The sequence below is a fragment of the Stegastes partitus genome, unplaced genomic scaffold (assembly GCF_000690725.1).
Source record: "Stegastes partitus isolate 25-593 unplaced genomic scaffold, Stegastes_partitus-1.0.2 Scaffold1690, whole genome shotgun sequence".
Classification (NCBI taxonomy): Eukaryota; Metazoa; Chordata; class Actinopteri; family Pomacentridae; genus Stegastes; species Stegastes partitus.
Window position 1 is genome coordinate 4676 of NW_007579421.1, and position 19620 is coordinate 24295.

General features: G+C 40.8%; 1 protein-coding gene across 1 annotated transcript; it reads right to left on the bottom strand.

Moving 5' to 3' along the window:
- Positions 1 to 3283: 3283 nt before the first annotated feature.
- LOC103372064 (cell division control protein 42 homolog) lies at positions 3284 to 18903 on the bottom strand. The gene is made up of 6 exons (XM_008301601.1): positions 18835 to 18903; positions 13836 to 13976; positions 12319 to 12391; positions 11430 to 11539; positions 11020 to 11217; positions 3284 to 5172 (listed from the first exon to the last, which is right to left on the bottom strand). Exons 2-6 carry the CDS (start codon positions 13938 to 13940, stop codon positions 5083 to 5085), a joined length of 576 nt encoding a protein of 191 aa, XP_008299823.1. The 5' UTR covers positions 13941 to 13976; positions 18835 to 18903; the 3' UTR covers positions 3284 to 5082.
- Positions 18904 to 19620: the final 717 nt, after the last annotated feature.

A 19620-nucleotide genomic window follows, 5' to 3' on the forward strand; every position in this document is an offset into this window, starting at 1 on the left:
AATCCTCAGCGCGCTTTTCATCACAAGTCAGTATCTGTGCAGATCATCGTAAAAATGGTCTCATAAAAGTAGGTGCAGCACACACACACAGCTCCCCGCTAGCATTGTACGCGTTCCTGAGTGTGCTTCACTTCTCTGCATTGGTCATTACATTCCCACCTCTGTCGCAGGCTCAGCCGCAATCGGGCGACCGCAGGGGACAAAACATTTAGACTCATTTGTCAAACATGATGAAGACCAATGGAAGCCAGGTGGTGTCTCTCTGCATGTGTGTGTGTGTGGATGCAGACGGCTGTAGAACATCTGTGTGTGTGCGCGTTAACACCAATATTTCAGCAGAGAGGAATGCCCTCCGTTCAGCCTGCGTGATAATTAATGGCTGTCAGCATCTCTTTAGCAGAAGAAAGCGCTGACAGACAGCACTCCAGAAACGCAGGGAATGTGTGAACGCCTCACAGGGGTGGATGAGGGTGGAGGAGGAGGAGGCGTGGGGGTGGTTCGCTGCTACATCCCTCCCCAGCCGTCTTCTGCGGCAGATGATCCAGGTCACCAAACCTGGGATATTACCCTCATTTGCTGCCATTTGAGGAATTCCTGGACATCTGTGGACGCTGTGTGAAAGTGATACCGATCTCTCAACACAAACATTACAGCAGTTCCCTCATAGATATTATGTGTGTGTGAGGCAGAGAGAAATGGAAGACGAGCGCCTTATTTGGCTAAAAACGAGAGATCAATCTTACTTATCGGGGAGTTGGAAAGTTCAAAACATGGGCAGGAGTTGTGATCATCTGTCAAGTGTCTCAATTACAGGACGGATGGGCAAACTGGACGGAGGTTTAATTCAGTTTCATTTAATTACTGCACTTCCATAAAGCTCAGAGACTCACAATGGCAAGAAAATGTAACGCTTTGAGACTTGGTTTCTGCATTAATTAGTCATAAAATGTGAGCTGAGCTTCATCCAAGTACAGACAGACTCGACATGCTTGAGCCAATAAAATCCCATTAGTGTAAGAGCGATTGAATCTTTACATTTAACCACCGAGCAAATCTCAGCACATTTCCAGCAGGGTGCACTCGAATGTCTGAAGAAGCACCGACTGAAGGACACATTCGGTCTTTGCCAACAGACACAATGTACATGTTTGTTTGCATACACGGCGAAGTGGGATCCAATCACAGGTGGTCGCTCATGTGCATTTTGCAGCCAGGTGTTAACAGGGCCTTCAGGCCATTCCACACTGCCTCTGTTGCGTTAAGGTCTGGGCTTTGACTCCGCTGCTCCAGAGGGTGAGTTTTTCATTGTTTGAAGTCAGTCTGTATTTATTTAGATGTTTAGAGTCTCTGCTGCATCACCGTACCCTTACTGGTTTACATCTGGTGAAACACCACCTTGACATTATCCTGGAAGATACCTTGATAAACTTAGGGGGGTGAGGCCTTCATGTTGGAATGCAGTGGTGTTTCTACACATAAAGTGAACCAACCTTAGTTTTGTCAGTCCACAAAACATTTGTACTGTTGTGGAGTGAACGTACTCTTTTTTTTTAACATCAAGTGCGAAGAGATGTTTTGTTTTGCTTTTTTTCCAGAAAAGCAGCAGGTTCTTCTGTGATATTCAATCCAAGCCTTTAGCTCTTCCTTTAGCCTTCTCATCTTTTTTTTTTAACCTCATTGAGGACTTGAGCTCTATTTTGTACTTTCTATGCTTTATGCAAGTCAACAATTCTTGATTGTAAGTGTTTCAATTTTCCTTAAGAGGCATCAGACATCAGATATGATGCTGAATCACGCCTCAGGGTTTCTAATCCATCATTCAAAGTGGACGAAGACAATGAAATGATTCCCAGTCGTCCTCAAGTTTATTCATATCCTCCCATTAAAGAAGGAAAACAACAGCTGTCACTGAAATAAGTTGAAATTGAGAAAAGTAATAAATAAAAAATTAATAAAAATCATGACTTTGCTTTTGAATTATGGTTCAAAAGAAATTTAAAAAAAAAAAAAAAAGTGTAAACTAATATTTTGTTGAACAACCCTTTGAGCCAATCACTGCAGTCAAGTGTTTCTGTAACTCAGTCAGACTTCTGCTCCTGTTGACAGGTGTTTAGATTTCACTGCTTATCAGCAAAGTGCTCTGATTTGTCCAGAACATTCTTTTATTATTATTATTCTTTTCAACCACAATTCAAAAGCAACATCTTATTTCACTAAATTATAATTTAGCAAATTTTAATTTCTTACTACTTTTTTCAGTTTCTAGTTATTTGAGTGACTATTGTGAATTTTGCCTTTTCTTTAATAGAAGGGTTTGAATAAATCTGACGACTGTATGTTGGTAGTTTATATATCATTTTTGTTTACAATTGTAACTACGAGGAAGATCCGACCATAACTGTAGACAAATTGTCCATAATTGATTGACATCAGGCTGTATAAACTCGGCAGCCAGGCTTTTAACCAGAACCCAGATGTGATCACGTCGCCTTGATATATCGGCTCCCAGTATGTTTTAGGTTGATTTTCAGATTGTACACATACACTGGTGTGAACTTTGAGGTCAACATTCCCATCTCTGGTATTGGTGTACTAAGAGCAGGATCCTGGCTTACTTCATACATATTGCTTCAGTCCATATAGTCACACTTTCATGCCTTTATAAGCTGTTAATACGGCTTCGTCTCTGTGGAGTCACTCTTAAAGCCTCTCCTACTTCATCATATATTTATTATGTTGTGCACCTTAGTTCATATGGGTTAATGTGTTTGGGCCTTAATGTTTTGTACTTTTAAAACTATTGAGTTTCCTTTTACCTCACATCTGTGGACCACATGCACACACACCATCTTAACAGTGTCGAGTTCATACAGCAGGAAAAAAAAAACCCACCTCAGTGGTTGGTGAACGGCACCACAGCTCAGAATCATTTCCGTTTGTCAGCTTCCACTGAGGAGCATCAAAAAACTGGAGATGTTTGAGGGGAGAGCACCTCCTGCTGGCCGGACACACCACAACAGCCTCATGCCCCCAACATTTACAGCCAGCCACCAACACACGGTCACTTATAATACCTGATTAAGAAAATATGCACAGACAGCAGCACCACCAGTATTCCTGGTTCTACCTTTGGTTTTCGTTCTGACAGATAACATCTCGTCAGTTAGAGCAAGAAACAAAGATTCACTTGGCAGTCATGAAAACAGTTCTGTTTAGTGAGAAGCAGGTTTTTCTGCCCCTCAGTGGTCACAGCAAAATAAAATTAATGGCAAGGCAAAAGTGGTAAAGGCAATTAAGGTATAAGTTTAATATTTTTGAAAAGAATGCATATACAAAGAACAAAGACTTTAGACAAAGCATCTGGTTTGCACCAAAAAAAACAAAACAAAAACAGAAAACAACAGGTTATAATAATTATACTGACTCGGGCTGGACATCAACCCAACTCTAAGCCACCAGTAAAGGAAAACAAGAACCAACCAATCACAAATAATCTTTACTAAACAGTCTCTCTGCCATTGGAGGTCTTTCTTTTTTTTAATTCTTTTTTATTTTTTTTAAACTAAACCAATCAGAGGTTTACTTGGTATAAACTGGCAGGTAAGAGTTCAGATGAGTTCCGACCCCTAAATGTAAAAGGAGTGAAAGTAACCTTTTTTTTATATATATATTTATATATATATATATATAAAATTTAAAAAAAACAAAACAAAAAAAACAGCACAAACAGAAATAATGAAGAAAAAAAAAAAAAGATTTTGGTAAAAACACCTGGAGCCTACATCAACATTGTGTGCCAGCTTACATTATAATTACATCTGTTAAACCTATCATTTAGAACAGAGACCAAGGCTCAGCTACACGCAGCACCACGCAGTTTGAACGGGTACAACAGACTGCACACCTCAGACATGCAGCCTGGACGCAACACACTATAGGAAGGCACCAAATTCTGACCTGGCACAGAAATCTGGTGGAAATTAAAAGTTCACTGATCAGTTGTTTAGAAATTAAACTCCAGCCAAGAAGCATCTGTTGAACGTGGATGTGTCTGCTGTACCCGTTCTAAGAGCAAAGGTGATGACAAAGTTCAAACCGTATCCTGCTTCAGCCTCCCTTGGTCCCTGGCAACGCATGAAGAACTCACCGCTTGTTCTGCTAACACTGTTTAAGTTCCCTGTATCTAAAAGGCCAGTTCCTGTGGTCGACAAGCAGACCCATTACTACCGGATGCCTTTAGCTCTTCAAGTGGTCACCACGCTCCAAACTGACTGCTACTCTGCACTGTGGAAGTCTGCATGAAGTGGATTCTAGACGGCAATATTTACCAATTCAACGTCCTCAATGAGCTCTGTGGAGCTTCAGCTGTATTGCTCTGAGTTACTGAATGAACCCTGTCAGACCTACACAGTGTCCTTAGTGGTTAAAGAGCGCGTCGATTTGGAACGTGGAATAAATATCTCAGACTTGTCGTGAGTTTGAGGAGGAAGGGGGTGTTGGCAAACAAAAAACAAAACAACACTACTCCGTTAGCATTTCATGTGGTAGTGTCGAGAAAGATCGCAGGGGGTCCGGCAATGAGTGTGCTCGTCAACAGAGGCGACAGGAGCAGCAGCACGAGCAGCCGCCAATCAGGCGGCGGGGAGGGGCTGGGGGGTGGGGCCTATATCCATGAAACCCTTACATTGGCTTAAGATAACTAAACAAACACTGAATTAAAATCAAGCTATTGGAAGCTTGACAGTAAGATTTCTACGTTGTGTAAGCTCGGTATCTGGATCCGCGTCGGAGGCGATGTCGCCCTGCCCAGAGCCCACAGCGGCCTGTCGGCCAGGTTAGGTTCATCTTCTGTCCCAAACTCAGACTTAAGGGTGAAGCTTCGTATTATTGCAGAGAGTTATCTGAAACTTGGTAGGCTGGTTTCTTTCTAGTCTTCCCTGTGGACGAAAATGCTGTCAATCAGCCTTAGCAGAGCAAGGGAAAGGGGTTCGGGGAGCGGGTGGGTGGGTGGATGGGGGTTGGGAAGGGGTTGTATGTGTTTAAGGTGTGTGTATGTGTGTTCGCGCTTTGAAAAGGAGCCTCTCATAGCAGCACACATTTGCGTTTCTTCTTGGGCTCTGGGGGCTCCAATGCAGCCAATATCGCCTCATCAAACACATTCTTTAGGCCTTTCTGTGAACACAAACATACAAACACAATGAGGGAGCAGTGCAAACACACACAGGTCAAATAAAAAAACGGTTGCAGGGAAACAAAGTATGTCAAGTGCATTAAACTGAGCAAAAATAACATTTAAAAGGGCATGTAGAGGGGTGAGATAAAAACGGAGGGATGTGAGAACTGTCGGGAACAAAAAACTATCATTTAATTTGCAAATAATTTCAAGGTGTTCAAATCAAATCTGCAACAAAAGCTCAACATAATGTGGTTCTTTCTGTTAGTTGTGTGAGCTAGACTGGGGATAAAGTGTCTATAACAAAACAACATGCATGTTTGAGTGCAAAGTGCGGACTAAAATCAAAGGCAAGTCAAACAAGTGGAGGAAAAACAAAGCATAATCCCTGACCCCAAGACCTCCTCGTCTGTTCTTCACTTTATCCTTCACATTAAAAGCAGACATACAGATTCAACACACAAGTGACATGTTTTAAAATAACAAGACGCATCGCCACAAGCCAGCACTGTGCTCAGACCAAGAGATGAATCTCTCTTTGTATTTCCTCCTGAGCAGAGCTGCTTACACCATGAGCTCAGTCATGTGAAGCAACCACAGCTGCTCGGACACAGTGCTGCACTATGCAGTTAAACCAGTAATCCCCTCTGTGTTGCTCTACTCGGTCATCTAACCACACTTAATTATTCTCTAACAAAGCGCTAATAAAAGAAGGGAGCCACAGAGGAGAGCAAGTTCATTTGTCCTTTATTAATTCATTTCACAAGTAAATTAACACATCATAGCTTTTTTATTATCTTGACTTTGAAAATAGTACAATATGCACCACAGGTAATGGCACATTGCTGTCATATATAGGGAAAGTTGGGCCAAGGAAGTCATAAAACATTTTTACTGAATGAAAATGGCTTGGCTATAAACCAAATCAATTAGACCAGGGGTGTTGAATCCTGGTCCTCGAGGGCCACAATCCTGCATGTTTTAGATGTTTCCCTCTTCCAACACACAAATGATCAGCTCATCATCAAGCTCTGCAGAAGCCTGAGAACGATCCTGATCATTTGAGTCAGGTGTGTTGGAAGAGGGAAACATCTAAAACATGCAGGATTGCGGCCCTCGAGGACCAGAATTCGACATCCGTGAATTAGACGGTATCATCATGGCAGCAAACAGGAAAACTATCTGCTGGTTATGTTGTCAAAATCCCCTTTCAGACATGCTCTGCTCTCCGTTAATCTGACGGCATCTGAACCTGTCAGCCTCATGTCTGAATGTGCATTCTGGTAACATTTCCATAACGTCTGACATCTTACGAGGAGGTCGGATACAGTACCGTTTTGGGAATCCCTTTCAACACAACAAACATCGATGGACTACTGGGTGGGCACGCAAAAACAACAAAATCCGAGTTATGTGTTGTCATTGATTAATCTGTTGATTATTATCTAAATTAACTGATTTGTAGTTTGGTTAATAAAATATTAGAACATGATGAAAAATGTAGATCAGTGTTTCCCAAAGCCAACGACAACACCGTTAAATGTCTTGTTGTGCCCACAATCATTCAGTTAATGGCCACAGACCAGTGAAGTAAATATTTGTATTTAGGAAGCTGCAGTCAGAGACTTTAGACTTTTTCTGATAAAAATATTGAACAGATTTATGACAATCTGAACAGTTGGTGGTTAGTTTAATAGCTGACAACTAATTCAGTATTTGTTGCAGCTCTAGTCTAAAATAAGGCGCAAGAAAACATCAAAGTAAAACTGTCCGATGTCTACAGGACACAATGCCATCACTTTAACAGATTTATGTTACAAAACCTACGTCTGAGGGGTTATAACAGCCAAACATTACCTATATATGACTGGAGTACTGATAAGCCCTGAATGTAACCATAGTCAGCTTTTAAGTTATATTAAATTGAACATCTACTGTAGAAGTACAAAAAATACATGAGCATTAGAAATGGAAGTATTGTTTAATACTGAGTTCAATCCCAGCCTGGGGTAGCTTTTCATTTTTGTGGCTATTGAGGCTCTATGGGCGATGCTAACTTTTCACACCTTACCTCCTTGTAGAGATCAGGAAACAAGGAGTGTGTGTACACCCTTTTTGTCAGGGTGAGTAGCATGAGCTCCGTGCAGCTATCCAAAAAGATGATTGACATGAATAAGTTCAAGAGTCTGTATTCAGTAAGCTCTCCATTTGGTCAGTGAAAGCCAAAGCAGGAAGCAAAACGGTCATTCTAGGTGGACAATTTCTGTGCTTACTGATGGTCGGACTCAAAAAAAACCAAAACAATTCCTGCAAAAATCTGCTTTTGGAAAGTTGCAGGGAGCAGAAGAAGAGAGTAAAGCCAGCATGACCCATAGCCCCGCATTAATAGGAAATAAGCTGGGTTGAAATTGGAATTTTCCTTCAGCTGCGATAGGAAAAGGGGACCGATTAACTTAAACAATGGCTGGATTGCAAATACATCCTACACCCTCTGTAAGATTTTACGCTACTGTTAATCAAGGGCCACAGTAATGAGCACAGGGGGCCAAAGTAGCACAACTAAGAATGCGGTGGAATGTAATATCTCTGGTAATAAACCTATCAAGAGGTAAAATATGAAGTATGATAACACACCAACCAATTTAGAGAAGGCAACAAGTGTGAGTGCAGAAAGGCCTTGATTCGTGTGATCAGGCCACAGACCAAATAGTAGTTAAAAAGCATTCTCAGCGCAGGAGAGCTGCAGTATCAGATTAACGAATGGTTAGTTAGATGACTAAACTTGATGAGATGAGATTGATGAGATTTCTAAAGCAAATGTAAAGAGGAAGAAGGAAAAGAAGGAGAAGAAAAGGAGAAAGGTGGGAAAAGGAATGAAAAATGGAAAGAATAATGGCAATCCGAGGAGGAAGAGATGAGAGCAGTGGCACACGGAGTTTAAAATATACAGCATTTCCTCTTTCTTTGCGTCTCAGGTGGCTCTAGGGCAGCTAGGATAGCTTCGTCAAATACATTCTTCAGCCCTCGCTACAACAGCAGGAGAGGGAAGAGAACAACAGTACGATTAGCACAGCACACACAGAAACAGATAGGGAGGAGGACAAGAGGAACATGGCAGAACAAGGAGGAAAGTTTTTGAGTGAAACACAGAAAGGCGGTGTGAAAGGTACAGGTCGACTGTGTGAAGATGATGCATGGCGCAGAGCTGAAGGGTCGAGAGCAGCAGCGTAGACACGGACTCTACAGAGGAAGGCAGGCGTTTAGCAGAGGGCTGAAAGGGGAAGGCAGGGGCTGAGTGCTGAGATCCCAGACAGGAAACAGGAAATGACATCAGCAGGTATGCAACCATTGTGCCAAGGAAAGAGGGGGAGAAGGAAGGAAGGAGCAGGGGGGGTGGGGCGCTACACCTCAACTCCATCAACACCATTGTTTTCTGTCTGAATGACAACTGACTCCCCTGTTGTCCTCTGGTTATTGTTCCCTCTGCTTGCTCCCTTCCCAGAATTTTTTGCAAAGCATCAGTGGCAATACAAGTACTCAGGATTTCATTAAGCACATGTTTAATTAGACAGCCCAACACAGGACTCAACACTAAATCTCTAATAGTGAATATTATAAAGAGCACTAAGATTATAAATGACTTACGCATGAATCATGATTCGGAGAGAAAGTAGCCTAATGATGTATGTCGTGCCACAAGGATTATTTCTTGAGCCTCTCCTCTACAATCTGTACATGTTACTTTAGGGTTGCTTATCATAGTTGAGCAGACAACACACAGATCTATCCAACACTCTCACCAAATTACTATGAACATTTAACAGTGCAATAATACTTCCTTCAACTTCATATGGACAAGGCTAAAATAATTCTATTTGGCAATAAAGAAGTAAGGTTTACGCTCTGGGTTTACCTTGAGTGCAGGGCACTAGAAACTCATAGCCAGGTAAAGATTTCTAGGTGTGATCACTGATGAGAATCTGAATTTCAGTCACCACATCAAAGCTACATTCTCATTCTGGTTTCTGCAAAACGTAGCCAAACTGAGAAACGTAGTGTCTATGTAGGATTTAGAAAAACTCATGCATGTTTTTATTACCTGTAGAGTGGGCGACTGTCCTGCAGTCCCTACCGGCCTCCCTAATAAGACCATGAGACATTTACAACTCTTTCAAAATGTAGCTACCAGAATACTGACAAACACCAAAAAGAGAGATCCCATTACTCCAGTTCTTAGGCCCCTACACTGAAACCCTTTTAAATATAGAAATGAATGTAAGGCTTTACCTATCGCCTATAAATCTGGGACCAAAATATATCAGAGACATGTTTGCTGGAAGGTCTCTCAGATCTGCAAGGATTGGTCAGTTGGTGATGGTCAGAGTTCAGACCAGACAACGATAAATGGTTCAGTCACTACGCTGCACACTGCGGGAACCAGCTCCTCTTAGATCCAAATGTCTCTATTTTTAAAAGTAGGCTGAAGAATGTTCTTTTTCTTTGACACAGTTTTTCAATTAACTTTTTGGCATTTGTAGCCGGTTTAAGCAACTAATTTGAAATACTCAATCTGTGCACACTTTATAGAACTTGTAAGTACTGTTTCATTAATTTATCACCTAAATTTTAATGATATACTTTACTTAATTTTAATTTATTCTATAATCTGCATGTAATCCAATCACATTACAACTCTCAGTGACACATGAGAGACGTTCCTTCTTGTTACCCTGTGCATATGGTGCTTTTATATGCTAGAAGATGCTTCATGAGCGAAGTAAAGAGTCAGTGCCATGGCTGAGCATTGTGCCTTGACACTGAAGCATACCGATGACATGCAGGGTTTCATGTGCAACAAAACTAAGGAACGAATACTGTCCACTCTCAGGGTGGCTTTCTTTGCCATTACTCTACTTCAGAATCAGTTTCTTGTTCGAGCATGTATCACTGAATTACTCTCACAATACAATCTGTCATTGTGTAGCTACGAATAGTTTGACAGTGGTTAAACAGAGCTGTGGGTGAGCTGGTGTGATCGAGCTGCAGTGAAGGGAGGGTGGGGAGAGTGCAGGGACTTCATAGATCTGCACATTCTACAAGCGGCAACAATGTAGAGTTACATCTAACCCATTTTAAGGCAAGAAAGGAAGATTTTTAATAGAAAAAATCTTTCTAACTTTGATACACCAATGAGTTTTCCAGGGTTTCATCAATGAGCAAAGAGGGACTTCAGAGTAGGAAAAAAACAAAACATGCTACCAACAAACATGGTTTATATTCCTTAATTAAACCAAAACTAGCTCTGTTTGATAAATACAGATTTATTTTTTTTGTACTTACGAACATTCTAAATTTCCTTTGTAAGACAGAATTTAGAAACTTTTCTACGCATTGATGATAAATAAGGCCCCAGGAGAGGACCCTGCGTCAAGCTGTGCTGGGTGACCCTCAGCAACTACAGCAGTTCACTGTCAAACAAGCACTACAGCTCAAACCAAGTATTTTGCAACAGTATCCAGATTACTGTGCGACGAGGTTAAAGACAGCTACTTAACAAAACAGCCAATGTAGACTGCTTACTGTAAGGAGGAAACTATATGAAAAACAGCTGATATTTACTTATCCGCAACACCACTGAACTCACAAGACAAGAACAGCCACTAAAACAAAACCAGCATGCAGAACAAAACTCATCAATCATATTGTGCACAGACCAGAGGGGAAAGGGACATGTTCCTCTTTCCTCCACTTTCTGAGTTCTTGCCATTGAGGTGTCAATCATACGTGTGTCCAAGAGGGTGTGTATGTGAGACTGTTAATCTAGTATATTTACTTATGTGTATTACCTGCGTGAGGGCTGAGCACTCCACATATTTCACAGCCTTGAGGTCTCTCGCCAGCTTCTCAGCCGTTTCCGGAGTGATGGGCTTTTGCTTGTTCTTAGCCAGTTTCTCTATAGTGGAAGGGTCATCCCGCAAATCAATCTGAGTTCCGACTAGAAGGAAGGGCGTCTTTGGACAGTGGTGGGTAATCTCCGGAACCCACTGGATACACAAACACAACAGTCAGAAAACTTTGACACAAGAGCTTAATGCTGGGTTTTCATTCGTGAGAATATTCTGGTCAGATTTCATTTATTTTAGGTCTTATTATCTCAGAGAATAAAAAAAATAAAACAAAGTCAAAACAAAACAAATTTCATGACTGTGATTTAAAAAGAACTGCTTTTAAAGATAAATGAAAAGGCCAAACCTACCTTTTCTTTGACGTTTTCAAAGGAGGACGGGGACACGACGGAGAAACAGACAAGGAAAACGTCTGTCTGGGGATAACTCAGAGGTCGCAACCTGTCGTAATCTTCCTGACCTGGAGAAACCACAAACAAGAATGTGTAACTCGCATGTCGTGGCTATCAAGTTACCAGCACTGATGGACTGGACAGAGCTGGATATCTCTGTCAGAGGAATGTAGCTGAACAAAAAAACCACAGGGAACACCTCAGGCAGCACAAACTAGTATGGTAATGACCAATCAAAATGTAATAACCAGTAGGACAGAAGACAAAGGACATGCATGTCAGATAAAATATTGCGCATTAGCTGTAATACCTGGTTACACCACAAAGCGTCTCTTACTGTTTAACCCTGTGGCTACCTGAAGAGGAGCTCACTTGAACTACCAGCAGTTCCATGTTGGTAAACACAATATTGTAGGAGTTGAGATAGTGAAGTGCCACCATGAGAAAGTCTCATGTGACGCCTAAAGTCTACGGGACAAAGCTCTTCTTTTGAAGGTAAAGTGTACTGTCCAGTGGCTGGGTGTCTACACAACTGGAGCAGGTTATGCCACATGGCTGCATTCAAAGCAGTTACGTAAAGACACAGAATGATGTCCACATAGTTCATTTTGTGTTTCTGATTGTTGACTGATAAGGCCAATTATCGTTAAGAAAATGTTCAAAATTTGCATGCCTCACACAAATGCTACATTCACAAAAGTTTGCATGTGAATTGAATGTGAAAAAGGCAACTCATACAGCAGTGGGACTCTTTAACTTGCATTCAACAGTAGGATTCCCATTACACTTGACAGAAAACCCAATTTCACATCACAAAATAAAAGACATGGACAAAAGAAGGACATACCTGCTGTATCAAACAATCCCAGAGTGTAGGGCTCTCCTCCAATCATTACAGTTACAGCATAATTATCAAACACCTACAACACACAGACCAAAACCCAGTTAGCTACTCATCATACAATAGTGAAGTATGTATACATTCCATTACGGCGGCAGTTTTGAAAAATATTGCAAATGAAATAGGGCTGAATATATTGTTTTAGCATCATCATTGTTTTGCATGTGTGCATGCATAATAGTCACACCACAGGAAGTGCAATGTGATGTAAGGCAACTTGACTGAAGCAAATCATGGTACAACTTTTTTTTTTTTGCTGCTTGATAGAAAAAGAAAAACTCACACAGCTCTTATATTTCATGACTAATTTTACAAGACAGGTTTGTCTCATGAAAGCATTTACATAAAAACACCTACTTTGTCAGTAGTGTCTTGCAATTGTTCCAGTAACTTGTTTGACATATTAAATGGGCTCAACCAAGCTCTGTATGATGAGTGTAAAGTCATATTTGAATGCTATTTCAGAAGTCTTCGCCAGTGTTTCATCACATGAGAGAAGTTCCAAACGACAGAGCGTAATCACTGATGCAATCATTTTTTACCCCGCAAAAGATGTGATACCAATTGACTCTGTCACCAAAGGCTGCTGTGCTGAACAAGTGCACCAGGCTGCAGTGCTTTGGCAAAAGACAGCATCTTACAGTTGGTAAGCATACCCATGCTATTTCTTTTTTTTTTTATTTAAATTGCAACATATATTGCAGAAAAATAAAACATTGAATTGCATTTGCAATGTTTCCTCCAATATTGTGCAGCCCTTAAATAAATTGCTGCCATCTATAATCTGGCAGTCTTATTCATTAGAATTTTAATCAACTATCTACATGCATGAGGTTCTACCTGATTCAGGTCGAGACCATTTTGGGAAATGCATATCAAAAGGGACTTTGATCACATCACCGCTTGTCAAGCTGAATTAGTCAACTATGGACTGCTGTTTTTTACGTACCACTCGATGGTACTGATTGAAGAACAGTAGATGATCTGAACTCTTCATTCTTGGTAATGTTACAATTGTCAGTGATGCTATAAAGACTATAATTTTACTACTGACAACTAACAGACTGCCATGTCTTTCTGACGGGTCCTCAAACATTTAAATTTATGGTCTATGTGTGCAACAACATAGCCTGTAATTGGGCTAAAAAGACAGTAACCATCTGGTTGGGTTTATCAAACCAAAACCTGCCACATAGCAAAGAAAACATTCTGTTCGGGGAAAAAACAAACACTGAAACAGTATCTTGTTAGATAAACTCCAATATCCACCTTAGTAAATTCTGTAGCAACCTAACATGGGGTTAATAAACACCAAGAACTAAGGGTTCGGAAGTAATGTTTTTTCACAGATTCAAACTACAACGATAAGACATCATCTGTCAGCTGTAAACATGTGATGACTTAAACATTTACACAAGTCAATGTCCTGTCTACAAAATGCACATGGAGGTTAACATACTTACCGTAGGTACATATTCAGAGGGAAACTTGTTCGTGGTGTAAGAAATTAGCAGGCAGGTTTTACCCACAGCACCGTCCCCAACCACAACACACTTGATGGTCTGCATAGCTGTGTTTTACAGTCTTTGCTAATCATTCAAGATCTGGAACAGAAAAAGAGAAAGGAAAATTAATGGGTTTACTGAACTGCCAACAAATAACTGCCTACTGAATATTTGCCTTCTTTGACCTTATGGTCTTTCCTTTGTTTTACAGCACAGAATTAAAGTGGATTTAAATCTGCTTTTTTGGCAAGTGGCAGTCCATCTGTATTTCACAAATACATGTGAAAAAAAAATTAGCGAACTGAATTGAAATAAACAAATATAACACAGACAATGAAGTATTTTTAGCAGTTGAACTAAAATTACACCACTGAATCTCTGTGAGTTACTAAATCACTCTCATTTACTCTGTATTATATATTGTCAACATGCAATAGAAATATTATGTGTGAGAAGAACACACAAGAAGCATAGTAAGGACTAAAAACATCTTTCAGGAGAACCTTAACAAAGCTAAGGAAACACCAGATGGCAGTTCCATTATCAGTCAGTGACAAAATGTTGGTAAATGACTGGAACTGTGTGACACAGTTCAGATGTGGAGGAACAATAGATATGCTCTTCAACTAACAATTCATAGAATTTTCCATTTAATAATTAAGCAGTAAAAATGAGCTCATGATATGTTTAACAGAAAATCCATTTTTATTGTGTTTTGTGGTTGTTATAAACATGTACGGGTAAAATAAAAGTTGTCAAGGTATGAAGACATTTACTTCTGTCCTTCGTCAAGCACCCCCAAAACTAGACTGACTTGGAATCCTTACAAACAAAAGAGTTTGTCCCAGATGCTACCTTACAGCTGACTAACCAATAATCTGTCATCTAGCTCAAACTTAACCACCCCCTCACTGCCTGCTGATTCCAAATGAACCATTCAGAATGAATAGCTGCCTCTCAGTTCACCAGGTTTGTGGGCTATCTGCAGTTATGTCTGCTAACTCTGAAACGTCTCAGCCCCAAGCAAAGCACACCAAATGTTCTAGTGTTGGCTGCAAAAGCGAACACAGGCATCTGAAGGACTAAAGATACAGTGGATTACTGTCATTTTTGAGGACTATGATACAATAGACACCACAATGACAGAAAGGTCCTAGTGTTAGTGTGTTGTACAGCTAATGTGGCTGCGATTAGTTTTGGTCATTTGCCCACAGGGCAGAGCTGTGCATAATTTGAACAGCTGAGAGATATTCACAGACAATGGAAACCGCATCAGCAATGTGAAATTAGTGAAAGGACTGAGTGGATTACTGTGTTTTATTGTTGCTTGCTGTGTTCAGTGCAAGCCAGGTAAACATAGCCAGTGTTCACCAGGGCTGGACCCGAATAGCCAACTATTCGTTCGCTGTGCTGGAATCGAGATATCAATTTTGATCTCTGAATCTAATGCCACATACTGCATTTCAACACAGGTGAACTCCCAATAAAGCCGTTCTCATTTAAACATTTTTTTCTGTTGACAGACAACGTAACAAACCACAGCACAACAGAGCAAAACAGCCAGTTTTAAACAGGGCTAAAACCAATGGTTATAGAGTCATGGTAAAATTAACCACATGTATTTTGAGCTCTACCATTGAAAGAGACACTGCGGGGCCTGTGAAACTTGCATTAACTTACTGAATAGGGCCCAATATGGGGCCTTCAAGGACGGCTCTGTGACAGTCAAGTTTAGTGCAACAAGGGTGGGAAAGTTAAACAAGCACAGAACTCAACAAAAATTGTTGTTCTTGCTAGCTTAAAGGAGACTTATATCTGTGCAAGTCATGCAACTGCAGCACCACCAAAGATAAAACTATTAAAAGAAATTGTGAAAAAAGGCCAAGTCCTCATTACATCACAGTTTTTAAAACCACAATACCAACATGGTTTATAAGACAGCAACAACCAATCAGTGCCACCAGAACAGGGACAAAACACACGTACAACACCAGAACCGTGAAACTGAAGCCTCGACATGGAATTCAACTAAATCTGGACCGATTAACTTGACTTTTGGTGAAAACACAGTGCATGTAGCATGTGAGTCACAGTATTCTCCTGTTTCTCCTCTACAAGTTACAGTATGTCAGTGCTAAGCCACTGCAGAGCTCTGCACCACTGTGTGGGGGTGGGGGTGTCATTGAGAGAAGCAGAAGGGACAAAACTGCAGGCACCAAATATTACAGCGTGAACACAGTCTAACAAGGCAACAGAACACAGGTAGATGATCCTGCAGACACAAATGGAATACAGCAGCATTCTTCAACATACGAATCCTTTGCAAATCAGGCTAGTATTTTTATTAGACAAAGCATTATGTAGTATTTACATAGATATTCACTGGAAAATAGTGCATCATCCTAAATTCTTTCTGCAGAGCATTGAAAGAATTATTTTAAGGGGCATTCAATTCTTTCCTTTAAGGTCTTGCCTCAATGTATTAAACCATGCAAAAATTTGCCCACGATTGCAAGTACAACTCTCAACACCAAAAGGATTTCTCTGCATCTTACATTTGACTATCAACCCAATATCCTAACAAACAAACAAAAAAATGTAATAACTACATGAGAAAAATGAAGTTCTATCTGAAAAGCCTGATCAGAAAATACAAAAGCTTCCTCTCAGGAAGCTGTTACGCTACAATACAGAACAGAAATGTAATTAAGGTATGAGGCAACTAATAGTTTACGGTTTGTACTATTGGGAGTCAGCGACTACATGGACCGCATTCTGTGAGCAGGCAGCAATGCTGAAAGTTAAAAAAAATGTGGGTGATTTTGGCTAGCAATTTCATGAACAGTGCGTGTGTTCAGGTGAAATTGGTAAATGGTCTGCACTTCTACAGAGTCTGTCTACCTTAGTGGTACTCAAAGCGCATCACAACGTATTTGTCATTCACCCATTCACACCCACATTCATACACAAATGGCGACAGAGTTCCCATGCAAGGTGCCTGTCTACCATTGGGTTTCAGTGTCTTGCTCAAGGACACTTCCATTGTGGAGGGGTGGGGGATCGAACTGCCAACCTTGCGATGAGAGGACAACCCGCTACCACCTGAGCTGTGGTTCCACCTGGTGTGTCAGAATTTTACACAAAATCTTGTCATTCTATATGTACTTTGGGTGTCACCTACCTCCACCTCAGTCTCATCTAACTGAAACAAGACTATCTGGGCAGCTGTTTGTAATGTTCAAAAGATGGTGAATCACTCGAGTGTTAAAAGCATCTTCATAAAATATCCTTAAACAATCTGAGCTATCCTAATGTAAGGACGCCACGTAATACGCTGTTCTGATCACTAATTTTAACAATACCCGTTACTATGTTGGATCTACAAATTTCCAACACACATCAAGGACAGTTGTGCCTTTGCCGCCAAATACACCAATTTTCAAGCAAGAGAAAATTTTCTGCAGGAATTGTCAGGAGGAATCCTTCACCTACTTTGGCTACAGGAAGAACAGAGAGTTTCACTGTACAATGACCACTGGCATATCTATACAACAGTGTATGAACTGATGGATCACACTGTCCTGTAGCGCAAATGTGTGACCTATCATTCATGGAACAACATGTGACAGTAGAAAATCGAAACGCCTCATTTAATAGGACTAAACCTACAATTTTTAAAACCAAATTTTGGCTAAACAATGCAGTAAGCCATTGGCAATGAGCAACAGAGGGTTGAGGTACTGCTGCAATAGCACAGCCAAACTTAATCCAGCATTTGTGTTTGTAGGCCACCAAGCACTTTGAGGGCAGACCAGCTTAAAGCAATGAAAGCATCTGATATTCCGTTTGTTGTGGCAGTGTACCCCTAATACAACTAAGTATATGCAGTCGCTCTGTTAAGCAAGATTTGTTTTTCAAGTGTCCAGCCACTAAAAAAGGTCAAACTTTTGCCAACAACAGAATCAAACACCAAAGCTTCAAGCGTTAGAGGTTAGGACTTGCGTTACATCGCATTTAGCAACATCTCCTCAAAACTGGTCACAGCTTCCTTCCAACTAAATCTGAAACCAGGACTCGATGATTCATTTGAATTTGAAACTAGACACACGCAGACCTCAAGTCAAAGAGATCAATCACAAGCCTCGTCTATTGACATCGACACAGCATCGAAAACTGGACCTTTTCTTCCAACAGCGTCCTCACAACTTATGCCATGTCCAACTGTGTGACCACGAGTGGTGTGAGGAATTGTTATCATTATCCCGTACGTGTAACGGCATAACAAAAACACGTTTACATCCCATTTAAGATACGGCTACTACTAAAAGTACAGTTAGCCTGGCTGCATTAGCCTTAGCGGCTACATTTCGGCCACATCCCCGGCCTCAATCTGGCCTAATTTCCTGCCGGTTGTTAAAATGCTAAACTTACTAACCGCCCTTCTGTTTATCCAGACAATATTGTGACTCTAAACCTTAGTACCTAAACATTACCTTGTACACCTACAATCCAGAGTCACAGTTTGATTTTTAAAAAGACGAATTAACCGAGCGCTTGTTGTGCCTTATATTCAGCTCGTTAACCAGCTACTCGCTAACTACTAACTAGTTAAATCCTTGGCCGGCTACTAGCTTTACTTAATGTCCCAGAGACGTTCAATTCTTAACAAAAAACACAAACATATATGATAAAACACGATTGCTATACAGCCCCAGGAGGTTTATTTACTTGCCGGTCTGCTGCTCCGGACCGCCTGCCTGTTTGCTTGCTAACTACTGTCCACCCCAATTAGCTTGCGAGCTAACCTTAGCGGATGCTGGTGCTAAATGACATATCTGTGTTGGAAATTACAAACCATGCACCACATACGTACAGCACACCTATTATTGACAACATTCAAACTGAAACCGAGCCAAATTTTCACCCCAATAACATAAAAAATGCATTTTTTCCGTACCGTATCCTCTATTTGTGTCTTTAAGTCGGGCGTTGGCAGCTCCGCGCTAGGGGCTTCCCAGTCAACAGAACAGGGACACGCAGCGTAGCGAAGCACTACGTAATTACGTTAATGAATTTCAGCACAGCCACAGCACTTTTTCTCTAAGGCCAAACATACTCATAATGTTCACCAGTATGCTGTTTGGAGAACAAATAATTATCGGTTGTCTAAAGTCAAGATATTATTCCAACGTGAACATTAATCCTTGCTCCGGCTATTTCCTGTCGTTTGTAAATGCAGTATTTGATGCTGACAGTTCAAAATGTGATCCATCTATTCTATGCAGTATGTTTTGCAGAAATCCTACTTGGCGATTTTTCTTCCTAGTCTTGTAAAAAATAAAATAAAATTTTAAAAAAAATGTTGCATCTAGCTTTGGAACAGTAATGCATGTTACACTCTGCATCGAGGATGTACAGTCTGGATGTGTGCCTTGAATTCTGCTCTACATGCATTTTGTTTCCACTGACTAAACCTGCTTTCATAAGCTGCTACACTACGTTGTCAGTTTCACTGCAATAACTATGACAGAACAGGTGCAGGGTTCCCCTCAGAAATCCAAAAAGATTCATGAATTCCCTGTAAAACAAATGCACTTTGTCCTTTTTGTACTGTACTTGGAGCTGGAAGTTTGACCTACATAAGTGCATTACATTAGCGCTGTCTGCCACTAGATGGCAGTGCAGCCCAATGACCCAAATACACAAATAACTGCGGGATAGAAACATTTGGTGGAATAAGTGA